This window comes from Panthera leo, chromosome B4, assembly GCF_018350215.1.
Source record: "Panthera leo isolate Ple1 chromosome B4, P.leo_Ple1_pat1.1, whole genome shotgun sequence".
In the NCBI taxonomy this organism is placed as follows: Eukaryota; Metazoa; Chordata; class Mammalia; order Carnivora; family Felidae; genus Panthera; species Panthera leo.
Window position 1 is genome coordinate 75,548,997 of NC_056685.1, and position 22,488 is coordinate 75,571,484.

At 47.7% G+C, this 22,488-nt stretch overlaps 1 protein-coding gene across 4 annotated transcripts; it reads right to left on the bottom strand.

Moving 5' to 3' along the window:
* Positions 1–3,196: 3,196 nt before the first annotated feature.
* On the bottom strand, positions 3,197–21,710 carry ARF3 (ADP ribosylation factor 3). Of its 4 annotated transcripts, none has more exons than XM_042946399.1 (6): positions 21,486–21,710; positions 20,242–20,284; positions 7,992–8,232; positions 7,071–7,181; positions 6,705–6,829; positions 3,197–6,149 (listed from the first exon to the last, which is right to left on the bottom strand). In XM_042946399.1, exons 3-6 carry the CDS (start codon positions 8,137–8,139, stop codon positions 5,988–5,990), a joined length of 546 nt encoding a protein of 181 aa, XP_042802333.1. In that variant the 5' UTR covers positions 8,140–8,232; positions 20,242–20,284; positions 21,486–21,710; the 3' UTR covers positions 3,197–5,987. The 4 variants fall into 4 exon arrangements, with proteins under 4 accessions (XP_042802333.1, XP_042802334.1, XP_042802332.1 ...); XM_042946400.1 differs by lacking the exon at positions 21,486–21,710 and adding an exon at positions 21,121–21,139 and having other exon boundaries at positions 20,242–20,273; XM_042946398.1 differs by lacking the exon at positions 20,242–20,284.
* Between the last annotated feature and the right edge of the window lie 778 nt (positions 21,711–22,488).

Here is a 22,488-nt window from a genome sequence, read left to right on the forward strand (position 1 = left end):
AGCCCACCTGGACCCAGAAGGGAACAGAGAGGAAGAAGCTCTCTCCTTGGGTGAAGTTAGGAGAACCGAGAAAGGTGAGATGGTTCTGGGAAAGGTAGAGGAGCTGGCACAACCCTGACTGGAGGCACAACTTTGAAATCAGAGGGCCAGTCCCGGAAAGGCCTCCACCCTTCAAAGGGTCTCTGTCAGTGAGTACTAGAAACTCTACCACAGCCCCCTGAACTCATGCGGGGCCCACCAGGCGGCCCAGTTTGGTTATGGACAGTTATGTTTATTCACTCATCAAAGCTGAATGCCTGTTATGTGCCAGATAGTAAGCAGGGCACTGCTTTTTAAATATTTTTAATATGTTTGTTTTTAAGACTGTTAATAAATAAAAAGCCTGTGAGTCAGCATATGTAAATCTGGATTGAAAAGCTAATGCCGTATTTTCAAGAGTATGCATACCCTGGATGATAAAATGTTTTCTTTTTAGGTATGGTTATGCACTCGCTCATCCAAAACTGAAGCAGTACTGCTCCCCACTCCCCCCATGGCTTTTCATCCCATCAGTATGTTTTCCCTAAGGCATAGGCAAAAACTGAGATTCTCCATCTCTTATCACCTAAAGCCAAGAAAGCACCTCTCTTTCTACATTAAGAATGCAGAAAGAAGCTAACATCTAAATCCCTGTGGTTCAGAGCCCCAAGCTAAGTCCTCCAACCCTGAAAAGGTCTTGTACTCAATTCTGTTCTAGGAGGACTCTCAACAATGTGTGTGACGAAGGGGTGGATGTTGGGGGGGCATGGTGGGGGCAGGGTGCCAGGTGGACAAGTTCATTCTCAAACCTCCTGCCAGGCCCAGACTGACTGTCCAGACCTCTTCAGAGACAGCTTTCAACGTGCCTGGTTAGGAGTAAGGGTGGTGGGAGGAAGCGTGCATAGGTAGCACTGGTTGGCTCTGGGCCTAGAGAGCCAAAGTTCTGGCTTGAGTGTCATCCTCTCTACTCCACGATGTTCAGTTCGGAAACCAGATTTGTTCCTAAACTAGAGCCCAGATCCTCTCTTCTGTAGCTGATGGCCAAAGTGACACACATAAGCAGACACTCACCTTCAAGCCATGATGGTCATCAGTCCTGACACAAGTTCGTCACTTCCAGACCTCCAGCCACTGCCTTCAGTGGCCTTGCTCCCTTTCATAAGGTTTGGATTTCCTCAGACTTAACCTCCTCTTCCCTTTGCTCAGGAATTCAGGGTCATTTCTTACCCAACCCCAGCAATCAGGGCCAGGAAACCCAATTAGAATGAAAAACCTGTAGAGGAAGGAAGGCCACTGGATCCTATCTTTCCTCAGCGACCAGCAGGAAACTCTATCCCTCCAGGTACCAGGTTAGAAAGTAGAGAGATGGACTTTGACCCTCCTAATTCCACACCCTTCAGAACTGGAAGCATTCTTAGTACTATGACTGCCTGCCCAAAGACACCACTCTGTGCACCAAGCAGTAGCAAAGGGGTATCCCCCAGTTATTCCCCAACTCTCACTACCCCAATGTACTGCACTATGGATATCCCAAAGGATTTCAAAGCATCCCAAAAATGGATTCCCAGGTCTATCCAGTGGTTTGACTTCCTTCTTAGCACAGGTCTGGAACCCTCACAAGTACTAAGTAAATACCTGTCAATGTTCTGCTCTGACCAATCTAGGCACCTGAACTGGAAGTGATAGCAGCGAATCCCCAGAGCCTTCAGACCTTATACCTCTAGTCTGAGAAACTCACACATACCCACACTCATTTTCCCTGCCGCTGACCCCAAACCCTGTAACGAGGAGGACAGTTCTGTCCACGCCAGCCTGACCAATCCAAAGCCTTCCACTTTCTCCAAGCTCATGTTGGAAGCTCCGTTACCCAGATCATTCTGAGGTAGACCCTGGGCCCAAGTCTGCCAAGCCATGACTGAAGAGCTACTCAAGTTCTGGGCAGATAAGGTTGCTATCTGTCCTAAGAGCTGGATGCCAAACACTTACTTTCCAGGTTAAGTCTCTCCCTCTTCCCCCCAACCCCTCTTGAAAGAAGCTGGAAGGTTTAAGCAACTGACACAAGAGGGTTCCCCCGCACCTTCCTTCTGGAATCTTAAATAGAGTACTGAGGGACAAAACAGATCAGGTCGTCCTCTTCAGGAGTCAAAAGACACCCACTGGCCTGCCATCCAGCTAAAGTCCTCTCTATTATCACGATCTTATGAGGGGTTGTTCTAGAAGGAACATACTTATAAATGTGCTCTTATCAGTAACATTGGTCACCAGGCAGAGCTTTTGAGGACCAGGGAGGTAACTGAATACAAATGATTTACTTCACACCGGCACTCGGGGCTCTCAAACTTACTATATGCCTAAAACCTGTCCCTTTCCCACAACACTTAAAGTGGCAAGAGTGGGGATGGCCTGCCTAGCTCACCCAGATCTCACCCCCTAAAGAAAGGGGAGCACTATCTCTTTCTTTGCCTGGAGCCAGACAGTATTAGCAGGAGAGGAAGAGTAGTGACAGGAGTGGATTGGGAGGGCGGAGGCTTGTCCTTTCCCTCAAGACATTTGTGGAATCTCTGGATGAGGTTTGGCATCCTGACAATGGGGAACCACATGCCTGAGGCAGTGGTGATACAGGGCCACAGTTGTAAAGAGGATCAAGTTCATTACACTATCCAGGCCTTTACCCTTCATGCTTACTCACTGCCAAAATCCAAAATTAGACGAGTGAGGGGACTCCAGTCTATGGATGAGGGGACCCTGTTCCAACTATAAGCACCTGATGCACAGGGCTCAGGAGATCTGAGAGTGGAGGCAGTCTGGGTCACTCTGAGTTCAGGGTCCTCTAGCCACTCAAGTCTCTAGTGTCTACCAGCAGTGATAAATAAAGCAAGGTACAGGATAAAACCCGTTACAACTAAGGAGCAAAGTCACAAAGGCCTCACACTCTGGTGCCCAATTCATTTACGCTCCTCTCTGGAGTATGATGGGAAGTAGTAAGCAGTGTAGAGATAAGCCTAAGTTCCTCAATAATCTCACTCTCCCCCAGCCCCATCCCTGTCAAGTGTGCCCTTTACCCCTTTGCTGAGAGAAGGAGCAGTCTACAGAGAGGGACCAAAGACAGAAGTACCCTCACCATTAAACTACTGTCCCATGGCTGCTGCACATCAAGGATGAAGGTCTGCTCCAAAGCTGCATAAAACAAGTTTAATTTCCAACCAGGGTCACAGTCATCGCGTATCCCACATTTTGAGCAAGGAGAGAGAAGGTGAGTTATTAAACATATACAGTCTACATTCCAGAGGAGGAAAAAAGAAGAGAAAAACCAGTTCAGAACTGCAGTTACCACCATAACACCACAAAACAAACTTTGGGGGGGTGGGGGATTCTCCAGGGGGGAAGAGGCTGTAACAAAGGAAAGCATAAAATTAAATCTCCCAGAGAAGAGTGTGGAAGGGAGCAAGCAAAAATGGAATGAAAAACCCAATCCAAAAAGAGCTTTTAGGTGAATGGGAATGTTGAAGAGACCACCCCTGCCAAGGGCCTGGCAGCCAGGGACACTACCAAGATCACTTACTGCCCCCTGCTGGATACATCCTTGAGCAGCACCAAGGCAACCTCCAAGGCTGCTTCCTAACGCTCAGGCCCGCTGGTCTCTGGAGCTCCCCAAAGCAAGGTAGGAGTGGGCCTAAAATGAGAAAAACCTATTTGGGACTGACATCTAACTAGGGAGAGTCAGACTGGGAGGCAGGAGAAGAGGCAAAATTCTCACCTACCGCAAAGATCAAGAGTGGGGAATCCTAAGTAGGAATGAAACAAGGAAAGGGGAGACGACAGCAGGCAACAGCAGTGAATGAGTTGAGAAGGCCAAGGAAAGAGTTCAGGAAGGGAGAGGAAACAGGAGCAGGAGCAAAAACATGAGGAAACTGAGGCAGAAGCAAAGAAAAGGGGTGGAGGGAAGCATCCATGGGGTTCATGGGAGTGAATATACATTAAAATGAAATAGAAGCTCCAGCACCCCTCTCCCCTCACCCCGCCACCAAACACACACACACACACACACACACACACACACACACACACACACAGGCCTAGAGATCAAGAGACCTGCACACACCACACCCACTGCATCTTGGGTAAATAGTACATCACTAAGGAACTGGCACTGAGGGAGACACCCCTGGAACCTCTCTTTCACAGTTCAACCTGGGTCAGGGTGGGGATACTGATCTGCCTGTTGTAGACAAAGGTGGCAAGAAGCCTGGCCCCATGGGGTGGGGCTTGGGACACTCCTTCTGGGAAGGGGTCCCTCAGCCATGCTTGTCAGGGGGCCTGGGCCCTGACCTTAGCAGAAAGATTATGGGTGGCTGTTCAGGAGCTCAGGGCGCAGCCAGCACACACAGGAGCCCACAGAAAAGCCACGGCTTCACAGAAACCGCAAAGTCAGGACCCAGGCCAGGACGTCAGGGACAAGCGCCCCCTGTACACAGAGAGACGCAGTAGCAGCAGCAGCTTCTGAACAACTACCTAATTATGGTGGGAGGACTCTGAAGACCACTGCATCCCACCAGCACCAACAACTACTTCAGAGTTCTGTTTCCTCCACTCCAACCCTCAAATTGATTTATGGGAAGTGGGTGAAACGGGCAGGGAAAAACTGTTGGGATGGGAGTCAGGAGGGACAGCAGGATAGCCTGAGGGTCTAGAAACAGAATAGAAAATTTTCAGCCTTCAGCACATCCTGGACTAAAAAAAGAGTGAAGTAGAGAGAAGGGGAATTGAAACTGAGGTCTGCTATGTCACCCCCACTCCCTTGCTTCCCATTAAACCACCCAGCCAGCCCTGGTCAGGCCAGCAGGACTCCTAAAGTGAGGAAACTTCTGACAAAGGATAGATGAACCACCCAATCCCCAAGATCAGAAGATAAGGAAGGGGGGGCACATGGGAAGGCAGGAACAGGACTGATCCATGCCTCACCTCGTAACAACACAAAAGTATGAAGATGAAAAACCTGAGGCCCACCCCCCCAGTGCCCTTGGTCCCAAACACACCCCCATGGTCTTGCTCTCCCTATCTTCCCCACAAGCTCCTGAGGAACAGATCTAAGGATGAGGAGGAGGACCAGTTGAACACTGGGCTGGTAAGAGTGAGTGGGCTCCTCTCTTCTCCCCACTAACAAGGCAGGGCAGAATGGTATCTCCTTGGGAACAGTCATCTAGAGATAAACACCACCCCCCTGCCCTAAGCAGGAGAGAGAGGTACACGGGAAGATGGTGGTGGAAAATCCACCATCCATCCTATCATCCAGAAAAACCCACCTGCAGAGAAGAGAGGAACCAGTGCAAGTGGGACAGCCTTCCCTCTACCTTCTTCCCTTTATCTCATCAACATGGGAGAGGCAGATGATAGGCTAGAGCGGGCAGTGTCCTGGCTCCCAGCCTCGAGCTGCACTCCACCCCTCCACCCTTCCCCCGGCCCCTGCATATATATCTCTCTATACATGTATATACACGCGCACACATGCACGCACACACAGAGAGGCCCGTGCAATTTCCATGTATAACGGGGAGAGGGTGGCAAAGGAAAGGAAGACGGGGAATAGGAGAAGGACCTGTGGGGAAAGGGAAGGGACTCAGATGCCAAGAGCACAGCAACCAGAGCCAAACGAAGCGAACGAAGAGAATACCCCACCCCACCTCCCAAACCCAAGGATGAGGGGGGCCACCCCATGAAACCATAACAACCTTGTTTTTGTTTTAAATCCGATAAATTGGAATGATTCATCATCAGGACAACAACTGGGGACTGGTCATGGACAGGGAAGAGGAGGGGAGGTAGGGGAGGCAAGGCTCTTGTTGGGCATGCGGACATGATACCCAGGGCCCTGGCCACACTGGCAATGGGAAGGAAGGGGCAGGACTGGGGTAGGGAGACAGTAGGTGTGTCAGGGGTGGGTGGGGTGGTCGAATAGGGCTGCCTGGCTCTCACTTCTTGTTTTTGAGCTGATTGGCCAGCCAGTCCAGGCCTTCGTACAGCCCGTCCCCGCTGGTGGCACAGGTGGCCTGAATGTACCAGTTGCGGTGACGCAGGGAATGCAGGCCCAACTTGTCTGTGATCTCGGCAGCGTTCATAGCATTAGGCAAATCCTGGAGCGCGAGGAAGACACACAAAAAGGAGCCTCAGGATCTTTCAAAGGCTTCTAGAGCACCCATCTACCAAAGAGATGTGTACCAGCACCCTCTCCTCCTCCTCCATTGTAGGAGCCAGAACAAGGTCCTAAGGAGCAGCTTTGGATTTAGTCATCCTAGAGCCATAGATTCAAGGCACTAAAGGTCATTCCACTGGGGAGCTGCAAACCAAATATGGGGTTGGTAGGGAAGTGGAGAGGTGATTCAGACTGGGCAAAGAATCATGTCTGTCTGACTGCAGGAGTGAGGGCAGTTCCACTAAAGTAGACATCAGGGAAGATGAAGGAGGGATTTGAGGTGATGTATCTACCACACCAAATCTCTGAGGACAGAAATGTTGCTAATTAAAGCTGGGTGGGGGACAAGAAGAGGAACGTAAAGAAGCCAGCTAATCGTATTTCCCACACTTCCAAAATTGAGAACACAGGGCTTCCCCTACAATAAGCCCCAAGGCTCATGATTTCTACAGCCAGGTTGTCATCTCTCAAATCCAGGGGTGGGGAGAAGTCTCACCTGTTTATTTGCAAAGACAAGGAGCACTGCATCCCGGAGTTCATCCTCTGCCAGCATCCTCATCAGTTCCTCCCGGGCCTCATTTACTCGCTCCCGATCATTGCTGTCGACCACAAATATCAACCCTAGGGAGGCAGAGCATGGGCTGCACAAGACAGCAGATGAACTCCCCCTCCCCGCACACACACCACCAAAAGACAACACCCTCCACATGCCCTCCAAATATTTGCTCCCTTTCCTCCTTTGTTCCCACCCCTAGGAGTTGCAGCCGGGCAAGAACTGGCTGCCCATAACCAAAAATGAAGGTCATTCCTTCTGCTCATACCCAACCAACCCGTGCCAACCTGGGCAATTCATATTCCATACCTTGGGTGTTCTGGAAGTAGTGTCTCCAGAGAGGCCGAATCTTGTCCTGGCCACCCACATCCCAAACTGTGAAGCTGATATTCTTGTACTCCACTGTCTCCACGTTGAACCCTTTGGAAAAAACAATGGCCACTTGGCCTCAAACACCAGGCCTGCGAACAATACCCAGGTGGGTTCATTTCTGTTTCCCCCAGCCTGGCTATGATCCTAGCAAAGGAAACTAAGGCTTCCTCAGGCCTGGTATTCCCTGACCTAGTAGCCTAAAGGCCAAAAAGAGAAAAAGAGGAAGAGAATGAGAAGGGCCAGTCAGGAGGTTCACAATCGCCTGGGTAACATGAGCTAACCTTCTCCACTCATTCTCTCAGTCTTTGCCTCTCCCTCCTGCAAAGAAATGACTCAGCCCCATTCCTGTACCTCAGCCACCAGAGTCTGCCACAGCTAAGAAGTAGGGCCTGGGAAACACGGTGAAGAAAAAGTGAGCTATAGTCCTGGAGCCCCAAATGCAGAACCAATGGACAATGATGATCTGGAGCCCCATCAATAAGGCAAATTCTCTCCCTCCCACAGGCAGGTCTTAACCAGGATCAGGGCCACTGAGGATCTAAACCGAACCAACTCCTGGCCCCTGGCAGGAACATCAAAGCCTTTCACCCGCTTTCCAAGCAACACAAAGAATAAACCAGCTCAGTGCCTCAGGGCGACTGTTCAGTGCCAGGCTTCGGAAGTTCCCGCATCAGAGAGGACCAGGGTAGGTGGGCAAACGGCAGCCCCAGCACCTGCTAGTAAGCTAAATAACCATCCTTCCCTGAATCCCCCCAAGTTGCATGGACTTGCCTGGTGGCCAGGTGGGGGATCTAGGAATAGGCCCCCTGCCTGGCTCAGCTGTTGGCATGAAAGCCTACATCTAAGCTGCACCCTTACCGATGGTGGGGATGGTAGTGACGATCTCCCCCAGTTTCAGCTTATACAGGATGGTGGTCTTTCCTGCAGCATCCAGGCCCACCATCAGGATACGCATCTCCTTCTTCCCAATCAGGCTCTTGAGAAGGTTTCCAAAGATATTACCCATGATCACAGCAACCACTTTCTGAGGACAGGCGGGCTCAAGTGGGGGCAGTGGCAGTCTGGTTTTGGCCTGGCCCCTGGTATGGAGAACTTGATCCTAGGCAAAGAAACATAAACTCATCACCACCATCTGCTAGTCAGGATTTCGTGCAAACGGGATTTGCCAAAGTCACGGCTGGAGTTCATGCCAAACCGAGAGCCTGAGAGGACTAGGAAGATCAAGTCCTACTCAGACACATCCTGAGTCTCTGGGAGCAGAGACAAAGCAGTGAACACTCAGGACCCCTGCTCTGCTAGTAATATACCCATGTGACTTTGGACGAGTTATTTCACCCATCCATATCTGCCCCTCTAAATGGAGGGGGTTGAACTAGATGACTTCTAGAGTCCCTTGAGTTCTGACACTCTATACCATATAAGGTCTTATGAGACCATGAATGCCCCTCCCTCCTTCAGCCTTACCCTGAGACTCCCGGAAAGGCTGGGAGAGGAGGGAGTGGAATGAGGAGTGGCTCTTTGTGACTCCTGACAAGGTTTGGGCTTGCCAGGTTCCCAAGGTCCAGGCTCTCTGCTCAAATCAAGGGACTCCACTTCTTCCCTTTCTCTACTTCTATAATTCCACCTTCCTTCCGCACACCAAAATCAATGAGGAAGAAATAAGAAAATAACACTCCCTAAAAGAGGCTGATCCTTTCCACTTTGTGAAGTGCCAGCTGCTCAAGTTGTTCCCGTTCATACAACAGTACGCCAAGCTGGGAGATGGGGTGGGGAGAGGCTCCCCCTCATTCCTCAGCCATTCCTAGGCTCCCCCTCATTCCTAGGCTCACTGTGGCCCATCCAAGGACAGCTTTTCTACATTCTCACCTGCAATGAGGCAGTCACCTCATTCCCTGCCTCTTCCCCCCACCCCCTTCAGTCTATTCTCCACATAGCCAGACTGCTTTTAAAACCAAAATCAGGTCATGCTGCTTCTCGGTTCAACCCTCTCTTGGCTTCGTATCTCCTTTTCAGTAAAACCCAAAGCCATACCGTGGCTTACAAGGTCCTGCATGATCTGCATTCCCCTGCTTCTGTTGTTAGATCCTCTACTGCTCTCCCTCTGGCTCACTCCACTTCAATTCCCCAACACCTTCTTGTCTCAAAGCTTTTGTACTTGCTCTTCATTCTGCCCTGAGTGCCGCTCTCCCAGATAACCTTCCCAGAGTACTCCCTCACTTCCTTCGGGCATCCATTTGAGTATCACCTTATCAAAGAGGCCTTCTACAACCACCAAAACATACACACATCACTCTCTACCCCATTTATCCCACTTCACTGTTCTTCATAGCATTTCTCAGCATCAGACACATCACACATTTGTTTCTTGCTGTTGTGTTTTTCTCCTTCTACAATGTCGGCTCTTTATTTTGTTCACTGCTGTGTTCCCAGTACCTTGACTAGTGCCTGGCACATAGCAGTGGAACAAATAAACTAAAATAGTAAGGTCTATAACTGGCCTTACTAGCAGCTCACTCAGATTGGAAGCTTATGCTTGGTACATACTAGGAACTTAACAAATACCTGCTAAAAAAGTGAAGACGACAGCAGTAAGAACCACTATGAAGGTACAAAATGCCCATCCTCCCACCCTACTACCTATTGCCCCCAAAGACAAAATCAGAGTCACTCATTTTCTCTTCTTCCCTCCCTTCTCTATGCAACAGGACAGCCACAGAAATGCATCTTTGAAACAACAATGAAACAGGGGTTCAGAATCGCCCATGCCAGCCAGTTCTCTGTGCCTGCAGGAGACATGCGTCAGCAGGCAGCTTATTCAGCAATCACCATATGCCAGCTGCTGGCATTCTCTATAGAGTCTGGGAACCAGAGGCACACACACACACACACCCCAAACCCAGCAGGCGAAGGAACAGGTCAAGACAGAGTGCACCCAAACCCAAGAATGTGAAAGGTGGATGGGTAGGAATCCTATTTACAAGCTAAAGCATGGGGGGTTTAGTGGGAGTTTAGCTGTTTTCTCAAAAACTATTTAAGTTCTGTTTGTTTCCTACTCTCCTCAGTTTGCAGCAAATTCCAGACTAGCACAAAGGAGCCAGATCAACAGCCCCTGGAGACCAAAGTACTAGTTTGTCCAAAAAACAGAAACAATGAGTGCTTACGGAGTGTTTCATCTTCAAAGGCCTTCTCAGACATCCACTAATGAGCCAGGCGTGGTGCTCCTGGTAGGTTCCTCAGATGAGCCCTGCCCCTGACCCAAAGGGCTCACACCCCAGAGAGAGGACCTGGCTCAACCTTAGGGCTCAACTTCAGCCAAGTCGCCCACTAGCCATCGTCCCTGCCCATCCTGCCTCAACCCACCCAGGCAGACAGATCCCAGAGGATCCCTGAGGCAGGAGGGGACATCTGCCCAACTAATAAGATTAGATTCCATCAACCCCAGCAATCTGTAGTAGTCAGATTTCCCGTCCTGCCACCATCACCTACAGAAATTTAAATCTTCCCCAAGTCTTCCTAGTTTTATATCTTGTCTCCTGCTCAGGTGTCCTTTTCTCCAGCTCCAGATGATACTTTCCTTTAAGACTTTGGTAATAGGCTTCGGCCCAGATTCTGTATTAAATTTATGCCACACATTTATCTTGCTGTCCTTCGTGAATGAAATTATTGCTGAGTAAATGATTATCAACTGTGAGTACAGCAGTGACTGAAAAATACCCCTTGCCCCCAAACATGCAAACCTTGTACTTTGGTTTGCTTCTTTGCTAAGCTAGCATGCTAATGTCTTGGTTCAAAAGCTAATCCCAGTGTTACACTTATTTCTATTTCCTGGTATGTCCCTGAATCATCTGAACCACTCAAGTGGCACTTACTAACTTGTGGAGTTTTTTCCTCTTTATAAGTCTGTATATTTACCGTCTCTCCAGCTTAACTGTATTCTCCACGGGCAGGGACTATGCCTTTTATTTTGGATCCGTCCCACTCCCAGTGCCAATTCCACTATATGAGTTCAATCAAGCACATGGGCCAATTTAAGCCTCATCTGAGGTTGTTCTTATATCATTTCCTCTGCCCTAGCAGCACTTGGTATCTTTGTGTAATGCACCGATGGTTTCTTAGATATCCTGTCAATTCTTGGCCATTCTCCACAATACCTGACCCAAAGACTGGTTTGGAAACACCCCAAAAAGACTAGAAGACTAAAATTGGTGGAATTTTCTCTTGCCGCTTAATACACAATGTGGCAGATGGATAACTGATGAAATGCCCAAGGAGTTACCACATGTCCTCTGGGGGGAAGCCCAGGGCCTTGACATTAGTGGAAATTATGGCTCCTCTTTAATATAATCAAGAGCTTGACTCAGATGAGCATTCCAAAGTGGGTATTGGTTTTCTTGATCTGTCCCTATTACCAGACAGCTTGATGCCCCTACCATGAGGATGGTGGCAACTTTCAGCTTTGTGCCACGAACACAAATCTTGGTCTATACAGCTGATTCTCACTTTCACCATAATGCATTCCTAGAAAAAGCTCTGGGAGGCAGAATGGCAAAGAAGAAAAAAACAAAAAACAAACCATAAACCCTGGATTGTTTCCCTAGGTACTCTGCAGCCTATAGTTACTTTTACCACAGATGGCACTCCTGTGTTCACAGGGCAAAATGCCAGGGTTCCATGGGCTGTTAGAAACCAGGAATCAGCAGTTAAAACTAAAGGTGAGTGGCTTAGGATAAAAAATGGAATACAGTAATATCTCTAGTATTAAAAATTATCTCAACATTCTATTTTACAATCACAAACTTTGTTATCAGTGGTACAAACGACAAGAAGAGCTCTAAAAGAACGTGTTCCAGGACAATCTGTCTGGGACACTGCAGGAGTTCAATCAAGCATACTGCCTGATTTAAGCCTCATTTGAGGATGTCCTCACTGAGGGCTACTTACGGCCCCCAAGCCCATCCTTCCACCCCCCCAGGAGAGGCAGGCTGTTGCTGAAACTGCTCAGCCATCTTGGCTTGTGTGTGTTGCAGGAACATTCTTGCCTCACTCTCCAAGTGATACTGAGAGTCACAGCTCGGTCTGCCACACACACTCCCCTCACCTGACTCCTGTGGCTGACTCAGGCTTGCGTCGTAAGACACCTCCGAGGGGACTTCTGATCTGGCACCACCTCCTCCTCTTCAGGCTACATGATGGGTCCGAGGAAAGGAAAACCAAAGTCTGCTGCCAAGCAGGGTGCACTAAAAGCAGCTTTGCTCCCAGACGGTTTTCACATTGAGATATCACTAATAGAGATGCTATTTTTAGCAAAGCCAATGGAGCAGACCAATAAAATTTAAGGAAACAAAAGCAGGGTCCGCCTGTATTTAGCTTCCTTAGCACAGCTGGCTTGTGACCTCTATAAGCTTTCCAAGTTTTTGTCTCAAGAGCACTATAATCACAAGCACACAAGAACTGCTAGATTAGTATCTCAATGACTTCTACTGGACTCAGAGATTTCCCAAAGCCAAGAAATAGCTTCAGATGTCAGCTTCCATCCATTCATTAAGCATTTATTGAGTATATGGAACTAGGGATACAGAGAGGAAGACAGCTTCTGCCTTCATGAAACTGTCATGGGAAAGGAAAACTAGCAAACCCAGGATTACAAAACAGCATGAGGGTAAGAATGAGATAAGCACATAGTATTATGGGGACAGAAAGCTGGAGCAGCTAATCAAAACAGGGGTAAAGGGCGATTCTCTGATTCTCAGGTCACACCTGAGCTGACTCCTAAAGGAAGAATAGGAAGTAATTAAACAATAAAGAGGGAGAGGGAACAGCACGTCAAAGACGTAAAGACTTGAGTTAGAGACAGCACTTTTTACTAGACAAAGCCAGGTGCATCTGAGAGGCAGATTATTTGGATATCACATAGTGGGTAGAAGAAAGTGATGACTCTGGAGGTAAGCAGGGGCTAGATCATGAAGGGCCTTAAAGGCCATATTGAATAACATGATCAAGTATATGCTTTAGAAAGACCATTCTGGGTGTGCCTGGCTCAGTCAGCAGAGGATGCAACTCTTGATCTCAGGGTCAGGAGTTCGAGCCCCATGTTAGACATAAAGCTTACTTTCCAAAAAAAAAAAAAAAAAAAAAAAAAAAAAAAGACCATTCTGGCAATAGTTTAGGGTATAAATTAAAAAGAGAAAAGACTTGGGGCGTCTGGGTGGCTCAGTCAGTTAAGCATCCGACTTCGACTCAGCTCATGATCTCGCAGTTTGTGAGTTCGAGCCTCGCGTTGGGCTCTGTGCTGACAGCTCAGAGCCTGGAGCCTGCTTTGGATTCTGTGTCTCCTCCTCTCTCTGCCCCTCCCATGCTCATGCTCTGTCTTTCAATAATAAATTTAAAAAACGTTAAAAAATAAAGAGAAAAGACTTGAGACAGAAAGACCATGTGGGAGGTACGGTAATACCGCTGACAAATCAAAACTTCTGAACCAGAGGTGGCAATAAAAAGGAGAGGACAGATTTGAAACATCAAAATCGTAGAATCCACAGGATTTAATGACTGATTGTTAAATGACTGGGTGATCTGGTGAGACTTCTTCAGACAAGAAATACAAGAGAAACAGATCTGAGATTGAAGGTGTTTTTAGAATAAAGTTTGATTTTGAGGTGCTAAGTTGATTTTCAGGAGAAAAGTTAGGCTGGGTATTTGAGAATCATCTGCAGAGATGGTAACTGAAGCTGTAAGAGAAACTAAGATCCAGGATGACAGGAGTTACTGGCTATCTACCCAAACAGTTATTCTTCCTCTTCTTTCTTCTAACAGAAGACCTAATTTGTTCAGATGTTGGGGTTGGGGGTATAAAGATACCTTTCCCCAACTCTAGGGTAGGAAAAGTGATCAGCCTAAGGGATATAGGCATTTCATTTCCCCTGCCAGTGACTGAGTCACAAATGGTTATATGCTAATTCTAGCCAATAAGACATGGGGAATGTCTGCTGGGAGCATCCAGGAAAGTTTTCCTCAATCTTAAAAAAAAAAGACATATGCTTGGGGCACCTATGTGGCTCAGTCAGTTAAGCGTCCAATTCTCGATTTCAGCTCAAATCATGATCTCACAGTTTGTGAATTCAAGCCCCACATCAGGCTCTGCGCTGGTGGTTGGAGCCTGCCTGGGATTCTCTATCTCCCTCCCTGGCTTGTGTTTGTCTCTGTCTCCCTCTCTCTCTCTCTCTCTCCCCCCCTTCCTCCCTCCCTCAAAATAAATAAATAGACTTTATTTAAAAAAAAAACAAAAAACATATGGCAACATTCTCTTCTCCAGCCTTTAGGCTCCAGGCTCTGAGCTGTCAGCACAGAGCCCGACGCAGGGCTCGAACTCACCAACTGTGAGATCATGACCTCAGCCGAAGTTGGATGCTTAACTGACTGAGCCACCCGGGCGCCCCAATCTAGCCTATAGATGTTGACATAGAAGGATGAGATGCTGAGAACACGAAGGCACAGACATAAGAACTCTAGGCTGTCAGAGCAGAAAAATGAAGAAAATCTACATTCTTAATGACCCTGCCAAGCTGGTAGATTAAAAAGAAAAGTGTTGTAACCCTACATTTCTTCGTGTGTGTATAGAGAGCAATACACATAACACAATTTACCATTTTGACCATTAAGTGCACAGTTCAATGGCATTAAATACATTCACACTGTTGTGCACCACCATCTATCTTCAGAACATTTTCACATTCCCAAATTTAAGCTCTGTAACTTAAATAATAACTGCCACTTCCCCTACCTCCAGCTCCTGGCAACCACCATTCTACGTCTGTCTATGGATTTGACTGTTCTAGATGCTTCATACACATAGAATCATACACTTTTATTCCTTTGTGTCTGGTTTATTTCACCTAGACTTCAAGATATACGCTTTAATAAATTCACTTACTGTTTAAGCCACACGTGTGTGTTCTGTCTTTTGCAACTGATGCTACTCTAACTGTATATCTAGGGAGAGTGTGTACAGTGGGACAGGAAAAAAAGGCCAAAGGCAAAAACCTGGGGCATGTCAACATTTAAAGCACTGGGCAAAAACAGAAGCCAGGAAAGAGAGTAAGAAGGTACCAGAGGGGCCCAAAGGAAGTCAAGACAGTAAAAAACATTTTAAAAAAAGGAAGGAGGGTCAAAGGCTTTAGAAGTGTCAAATTAAGATAAGGCCTGAAAGATACCTATTGAACTTAGCTATTAGACAATTGATGATATTGTTACAAATTAAAACATACCTAACTAAAATTAGGTTCCACTTAACAGTTGTTTAGGCTCAGGCGGAATCATTATGCCAGTTTCCCTTCTAGTCTGAGAAGATGACTCCAATATAGAACCTCAAAGAAGGCCACATTATCAAGTAAAGATCCTAAATTGCCCCTGTCTGATTAGAAAGACCCAAACACCTGGGAAGGGCCTGGCTCTTCCCATGCACAAACCTCAGCAAGTCAGAACAGAGAAACAGGTCTGTTTCAGAATACATGACTTAGCCACATAAAACAGTGACCAGATAAAAACCAGACTCATTTGTTTCTTTGGAACATTCTGTGGCACTGCCCTCTAACCAAAGCTATCAGCTTGCCCTATTCTTCGAATCTGACCAGCTTACAACTGTTCCATCGCCTGATACTCCATGGCTGTTCCAATGCCTACATCTATACAATGTCTTAGCTATTCAGAACACTATGCTTTCTTAATTATAGCATCACTGAAATTCCATGAGTAGTCAGCCTAAAGCCCTAATAAACCTTTGCCCCAATTTGGTCCCACTTCACAAGTCAAAACGGAGCTGTTGTGAACAGATGAAACAGGAAGCCATGGTTTGACAAGGCCCATCCTTACAGAGCAGTCTAAGGATTCAGAAAACAGGGAACAACTAGCTTGGGGAGTAAGAGCCATCTGATCCTTTAGCACCACAAATACATGTCTACTCTAGGACTTACCACAGTATGTTTTATTTACATTTGCCTATTTTGCTTTCCAGAGCTGGAAATAATGTGCCTTTAATGCATAACAGGTCTGCCATACATCCCATCAGACTGGATGGCTAGGCAGAGATTAAGATGGCCAGAATTCAAGGGCCAGTCACCTCAGCTTGTAAGCACCATGTCTCACTATTACCATTTTCTATGTATGCCATGATGAGAAAAGATTGGGGAAATATTTTACCAAACCATGAGCCCCTTGCTAACAGGGACCATGCCTTATTCATGTTTCATGTCCCCAACACCATGATTTATCTGTGGCTAGTGACTAACATGCTTGCTTTTGAGGAGTCTGGTTCTAACGATGGTGGTGAAACATTTCTGAGGTTGAGGAAGACTATTCTATAGGTGATCCCTGATCCTCTTCCTGTATCTGACAAACTCGAGAAGTAGTTGCTACATTTTCAGAACCCTAAGGTTCCTTGGGTGGGATTCACAGGCTTCTGGGTGGGGGTGGGGGGAACCACATGAGAGACTCTAATTATGCTCCATGACTCTACACCACCACCAGAGCAGCTCCATTTAAAAAAAAAAAAAAATTCTTAATGTTTCTTATTTTTGAGAGAGAGAGAGAGAGAGAGAGAGAGAAAGAGAGAGAGTAAGCAGGGGAGGGGCAGAGAGAGAGGGAGACACAGAATCCGAAGCAGGCTCCAGGCTCTGAGCTGTCAGCACAGAGCCTGATGTGGGGCTCGAATTCAAGGACCATGAGATCATGACCTGAGCCGAAGTCGGCAGCCCAACCGACTGAGCCACCCAGGCGCCCCTAGAGCAGCTTCATTTTTATCCATTAAATGTATTAGACTTCAAGTAAGATTTTATACAAGGTAACGTTCTATTGCTTTTAACAAAAAAAGAGGAAAGGGTCAAAAACCATCGCAATGAAGGGGCACCTGAGTGGCTCAGTTGGTTAAGGGTCCAGCTTCAGCTCAGGTCATGATCTCACAGTTAATGAGTTCAGGCCCAATGTCGGGCTCTGTTCTGACAGTTTGGAGCCTGGAGCCTGGTTCGGATTCTGTCTCCCTCTCTCTCTGCCCCTCCCCTGTTTGTGCTCTGTCTCTCTCTCTCTCAAAAATAAATAAACATGAAAAAAAAATTGAAAAAAAAAAAAAAAAAAAAAACACCATCGCAACGGAGAGCAAACGTTCTCCTGCAGCCTAAATTATGTTTCATTTCACATTTAAATTATTTAAGTTTAAACATCCATGCTTGGGGCACCTGGGTGGCTCAGTTGGTTAAGCATCTAACTTTGGCTCAGGTCATGATCTCATAATTTATGAGCTCGAGCCCCGCATCAGACTCTGTGCTGACAGCTTGGAGTCTGGAGCCTGCTTTGGACTGTGTCTCCCTCTTTCTCTGCCCCTCCCCCACTCATACTCTGTCTCTCTTGCTCTCTAAAAAATAAACATTAAAAACTTTTTTAAACATCCACACTTGACACTCACAAAGGAAGCATCATACGAGGCTCTCATCAGTAACGGAAGAGCTAAAAGGTATGATGAGATATGCTACACCCCATCATCTCACCTTTCTTCAGGAATATGGTGATAATGGTAGATCCCTGAAATCCTGAGCCATGTCCCTTCTGGTCCTTTGAGAAGTCCAATGCAAAGTTCTTACATGTTCACAGAATCCCTACCTCAGTCAGTTCCTACCTAGGCTATAATACAAACCTTCAAACATTTGTGGAACTCCTTCTAAATGTTCCCCATGTTTTTTCACTATCAAAAAGCTTTACTAGCACTCTACCTATAACTGCAACAGATGTTGAAAATGTATAGCAAATAGAATTACATAGATATCACAACTCTGGACCTCAATACAGTACATTCTGAAACGTACTCAGAAGTAGACATTTAAAGGAGACCCTGAAACGAATGGCCCAGGGGTGCCTGGGTGGCTCAGTAGGTTGAGTGTCTGACTTCCACTTAGGTCATGATCTCCTGGTTCGCAGGTTCAAGCCCCATGTTGGGCTCTGTGCTGACAGCTTGGAGCCTGGAGTCTGCTTCGAATTCTGTGTCTCCCTCTCTCTCTCTGTCCCTCTCCCGCTCACACTGTCTCTCAAAAATAAATAAACATTAAAAAAATTTTTTAAAGAAAAAAGTGGCCCAGGAAATGGAGGATGCTGAAATACTGAGCCCTAAAATAAAGGGACCCTGAAATCTAAATCACTGACCTAGGTCAACGAGAGTGCTCTTTTATCAGAGTCGACCATTACTTCAATCATGCTTTTTTTTTTTTTAATGTTTATTTATTTTGAGAGAGAAGAGAACACTCAAGCGGGGGAGGACAGAAAGAGAGGGAGAGAGAGAATCCCAAGCAGGCTCCGTAATAACAGTGCAAAGCCTGATGTGGGGCTCGATCTCACGAACTTTGAGATCATGACCTGAGTCAGACTCTTAACTGACTGAGCCATCCAGGCACCCCATGCTGACTTTTCTAACATGAACACTATTCTTGAGCCTCCACATCCTCACCCTGCATCCAAGTTGATGGTTCAGGCCCCTGCCTTGCTCCAGCTTCACCTCCCACTCGGGCAGCAGGAGCTGCCTGTGTAAGGCTGATGCTGAAAAAAGATTTTATTGCTCATAAGCCTACAACCAGCAAAGAAAGTCATGGTAACAATCATCCCTCTACACAGGCGGCAAGTCGTTCTTGTGTCAACCTTCTCTAAGGCAGCCCTGAGTGCTCATATTATTATTACTATTATGATGATGATAATTTGTAGCAACTAATATTTATTTGAAACTTACCATGCTTTGCATGAAACTGAGTGCTTTACACTCAGTTATCTCATTTAATTCTCATGCCTATATTATGAAGGTACTATCACTGTCATGCTCTTCACTGATGAGGAAAATGAGGAATAAGAAAGGACAAGTAATTTCACCGAAATTATATACAACTAGTAATTAGCAGAGGCAGGATTTGAACCCAATTTTGTCTAATTCCAAGGACCACACTCTCAATTACCACACCATTTTGCCTCTAAGTTGACCTGCAACAAAAATGGTGAGGAGAAAAAAAAAAAAAAAAAAAAAAAAATGGTGAGGAGAACCAAACACAGTGAGATGCTTTGAGTCTCCGGCTGCTTGGCAGCCATTTCTAAAGGTGTACAGAGAAGCAGATTCCACAATTTCCCTATTATTTACTCGGCTTTAACAAAACTGGTTTTAAAGAAGTTCCTCCTTTTAAGCAACAAATCCCACCCACTATCCTGAGTCCATTTCCTCTTGACTCAGTGGAAAAGAGAGTAGCAGAGATGAACACGCACAATATGACCCTCTGTGCACTTAAGACTTCACTTCCACTCTTTCCAGCCTGCTGTCCTCCCTCCTTTATACTTGCATTCAGTTTAATAATAGCAGCTACCATTCACTGGCACCACTTCTGTGCCAGGCACCACACCACAGATACTGGCTCCCTCCGCCATAATCTCCAGAATTCCAATTTTGACTTAACATTTAACGGAGACCCCTTTAGCCCACATAGAGAAGCAGGGGATCTGAGATTTCAGATAAATAATGACTTAGTGTTCTAGTAATATTTTTCTTTTTGGGTCTTAGTTTCCACTATCCAGGCCTGTTTTGTGCCTCTTAGGAAGGTGGAGAGACTCAGACTTAATTACAATGGCTAAGGGCTTTTGTACCCTCACTCAGCTTTCCCCAGGCACTCTCCCTGAGAGTCAAGTCATCTCTTTCTCTTTCCTTAAACTGTAATCAGAAAGCTTGTTGAGTTCTATCCATTCACATCCCATATACATCATGAGTACTGTTTGCATGGGCATCGTGGGTGACACAACATGAGATCCAATCCCTGCAACTGAAATGTTTCTTCTCTTTGGAAAAACAAGACACACAAAAATGTTGACGGTGCAAGGTAATAATTCTATGCTGGGAAGCAGGAGGCACGTAAATATGTGATACATGGGGGCCCTTCCCGGCTAAATCCAAGGTCATTGATTCATTCTGTGAAAAAGTGACCTCTGTGGATCAGCTTCTTTCTTAAAATGAGCTTTTAGAGACACGTTATTCAAACTCAGGTCTAATGGGCAATAACCAATTCACTGCTCCCTTCCAGTCATGCCAAGTGGAGACACTTACCCCAAGAAGCTCAAGACAAAATGGCAGCAAAGCTGGTCACCACCTGATTAAGGAACAAGGGGAGAAAAGTAGGCAGAGACTAGATTCTGTCCTGTTGCACTGACCCACGCAGTCAGACTCCTGCAGCAGATCTCCTACCAATAAAACTTTCATGCCATAGACCAGGGGTGACCCAATCCAACAGCAGCAGAGACAGGTTTTGAGTTACGCTTCTCCCTCAACCGGATGACCTCACTATTTCTTCTCACTCCTGACCACATACCACACTCCTCCGGGCCTGGCCAGAATGAGACCGGCAGTAATACAACCCAAAAAGAAGGGAACTCCCCCAAGAGAGGAGTTACCACTTTGCTATTCAAGTGGCTAGGTTTAACAGGGAACTCCACCTCCCCCTCCTTCCCTCAAACATTGGTGTAAGCAATGGCTCCATTTTCTGTTCCGGGAATCCTGGTACTTCCTAAAGAAAGAAAGCGGATTGGAAGACACAAACTCAGAGCCAGCGACAAGCTGCTCCCTCCTCCTGTGAGACCGCCCCCGCTTTGCCTGGGGGAGGAAGGCACCACCTCTCCTCTCCAAGCAAGATCAGATGCCCCCTCCCCCTTCTCCTGCCTTTTCTCCTCCCGCTCCCCACCTGCTGCCCTCTTCCCAACGTGTGGTTCCCAAGACCCAAAAGCGCAACCTTTAGCAGAATAGTGCCCCCGGGGTGCCCCAGTAGCTTGCCTTGTCACCTAATCCCTAAACCCCCTACGCACCCCTGCCCCATGATGGGAGTAGAGGGTGTCACCGCAGCACGGCTCTGGTCTCCTAGTGCTAAGGTGGAGCGGGAGAGAAGATAGGAAAAAGAGGCATTCCCTAGCCCTTTTAACAGAAAAAGGATACAAAACAGTCATCACCGCCCCCGCACCACCTCTTCACGGACTGTTTTCCTCCACCTCAACCCCGACCCCTCGTAAGCCCACCTCCTGCAGGCGAGGAGAACCTAACTGCAGCCCGGGTCGCCCCCGCGTGCGAGGCAGAGGCACAAATTCGTGTGCGCCCCCCACCCCCACCCCAGCTCCGCGTCCTTCAAATGCGGGGGCAGGCGAGAGACTGGCCCGGCGCCCCCTCTCCGAGCTCTCCGGTGGGAAAGACCACACCGCTCCTTGCCCGGCAATGCCTGGGGCGGGGGGAGGGGGTCTATCTCCTCAGCCCCCACCCCGAGCCTCTCCTCTACGGAGACCCGCCTTCCTTCCCCAGCCCCTCACCTGTTCCTGCTCCCAGCTCCGCCGCTGCGGCCGCCGCCTCCGCCCCCGCAGGTTCCGCTCGGCACTGGTTCCGCTCCCTCCGACTCCCCCAAGCCGATTTCGGCACCACTGCTCCCCTGGCCCCGCTCCCTGGCTCCCTCCTTCCTTTCCTCCACCTAGCACCGGAAGCCGCGACGGCGACGGGAGCTGTGCGGCGCACCCCCACCCCCAGACCGGGATACTTCCCACCTCCCCGATCGCGCGAGAACTGCGCGGTAGCGTGCGGCAGTTCTCGCGAGATCCATCACCATGGCAGCGGCTGCAGCAGAGGCAACCGGGTGCTGGAGCTGAACCTGGGCGGGGGCCGATGTGGGGGCTGCAGGCTGAGGGTGGCGGAGGCGGGAGCCGGGAAGTGGGGATGAAGCAGTGGGGACTGAGGTGAGAATCCCAAGCTCCAGTGCCATTCCTGGAATTTAATGACTGGAGCGGCGTGCTGGCCACACTGGAGAGGGTTTGGGCAGAGAGGCAAAGCCAGGAGCAGGGTATGATTGAAGAGTCCTTGCTATGGCTCACCTTACTCTTCTAGACAACATCTTTTCCACACCTTTTTTTTTTTTTTTTCAATTCCGCTGCTCCAGAGTTCCCCCAGACCACATCTTTTATTTCTTAACCCTGGTTAGCTGCAACTCCCTGAGAGCCCTCGCTGCATCAGTGTTGCTACTCACTACACCTAAGACTAGGTTACTCAGGGGTCTGAATCAGGAGATCCTTTCCCATGGTGAAGAGGAGAGAGAGTGATGAATTTAAGAGGCCGAAGGAAACAATTGGACTCTGGACCAGTTAGGAGGTTGGAAAGTGAAAGACAACCCGTGGAAGCCTAATATTCAGAGGCGTGGTTTGAGGATGTGTGACTAGATGACTATGAATTTTAGTATCCCAAGGAAAGTGAGAGACTTTGCACCCATGTTTCTCCACTCGTGCCCACCTCCACTTCCTTTACACTCATTTCTGCACCTGATCTAGA

Coding starts and splice junctions, on each gene's coding strand:
- ARF3 (XM_042946398.1), bottom strand. CDS start 8,139: ATGGGTAATATCTTTGGAAACCTTCTCAAGAGCCTGATTGGGAAGAAG. Junction 7,182..7,991: donor CACTACCATCCCCACCATCG/GTAAGGGTGCAG, acceptor TTTTTTCCAAAG/GGTTCAACGTGGAGACAGTG. Junction 6,150..6,704: donor TTGTCTTTGCAAATAAACAG/GTGAGACTTCTC, acceptor CTCGCGCTCCAG/GATTTGCCTAATGCTATGAA.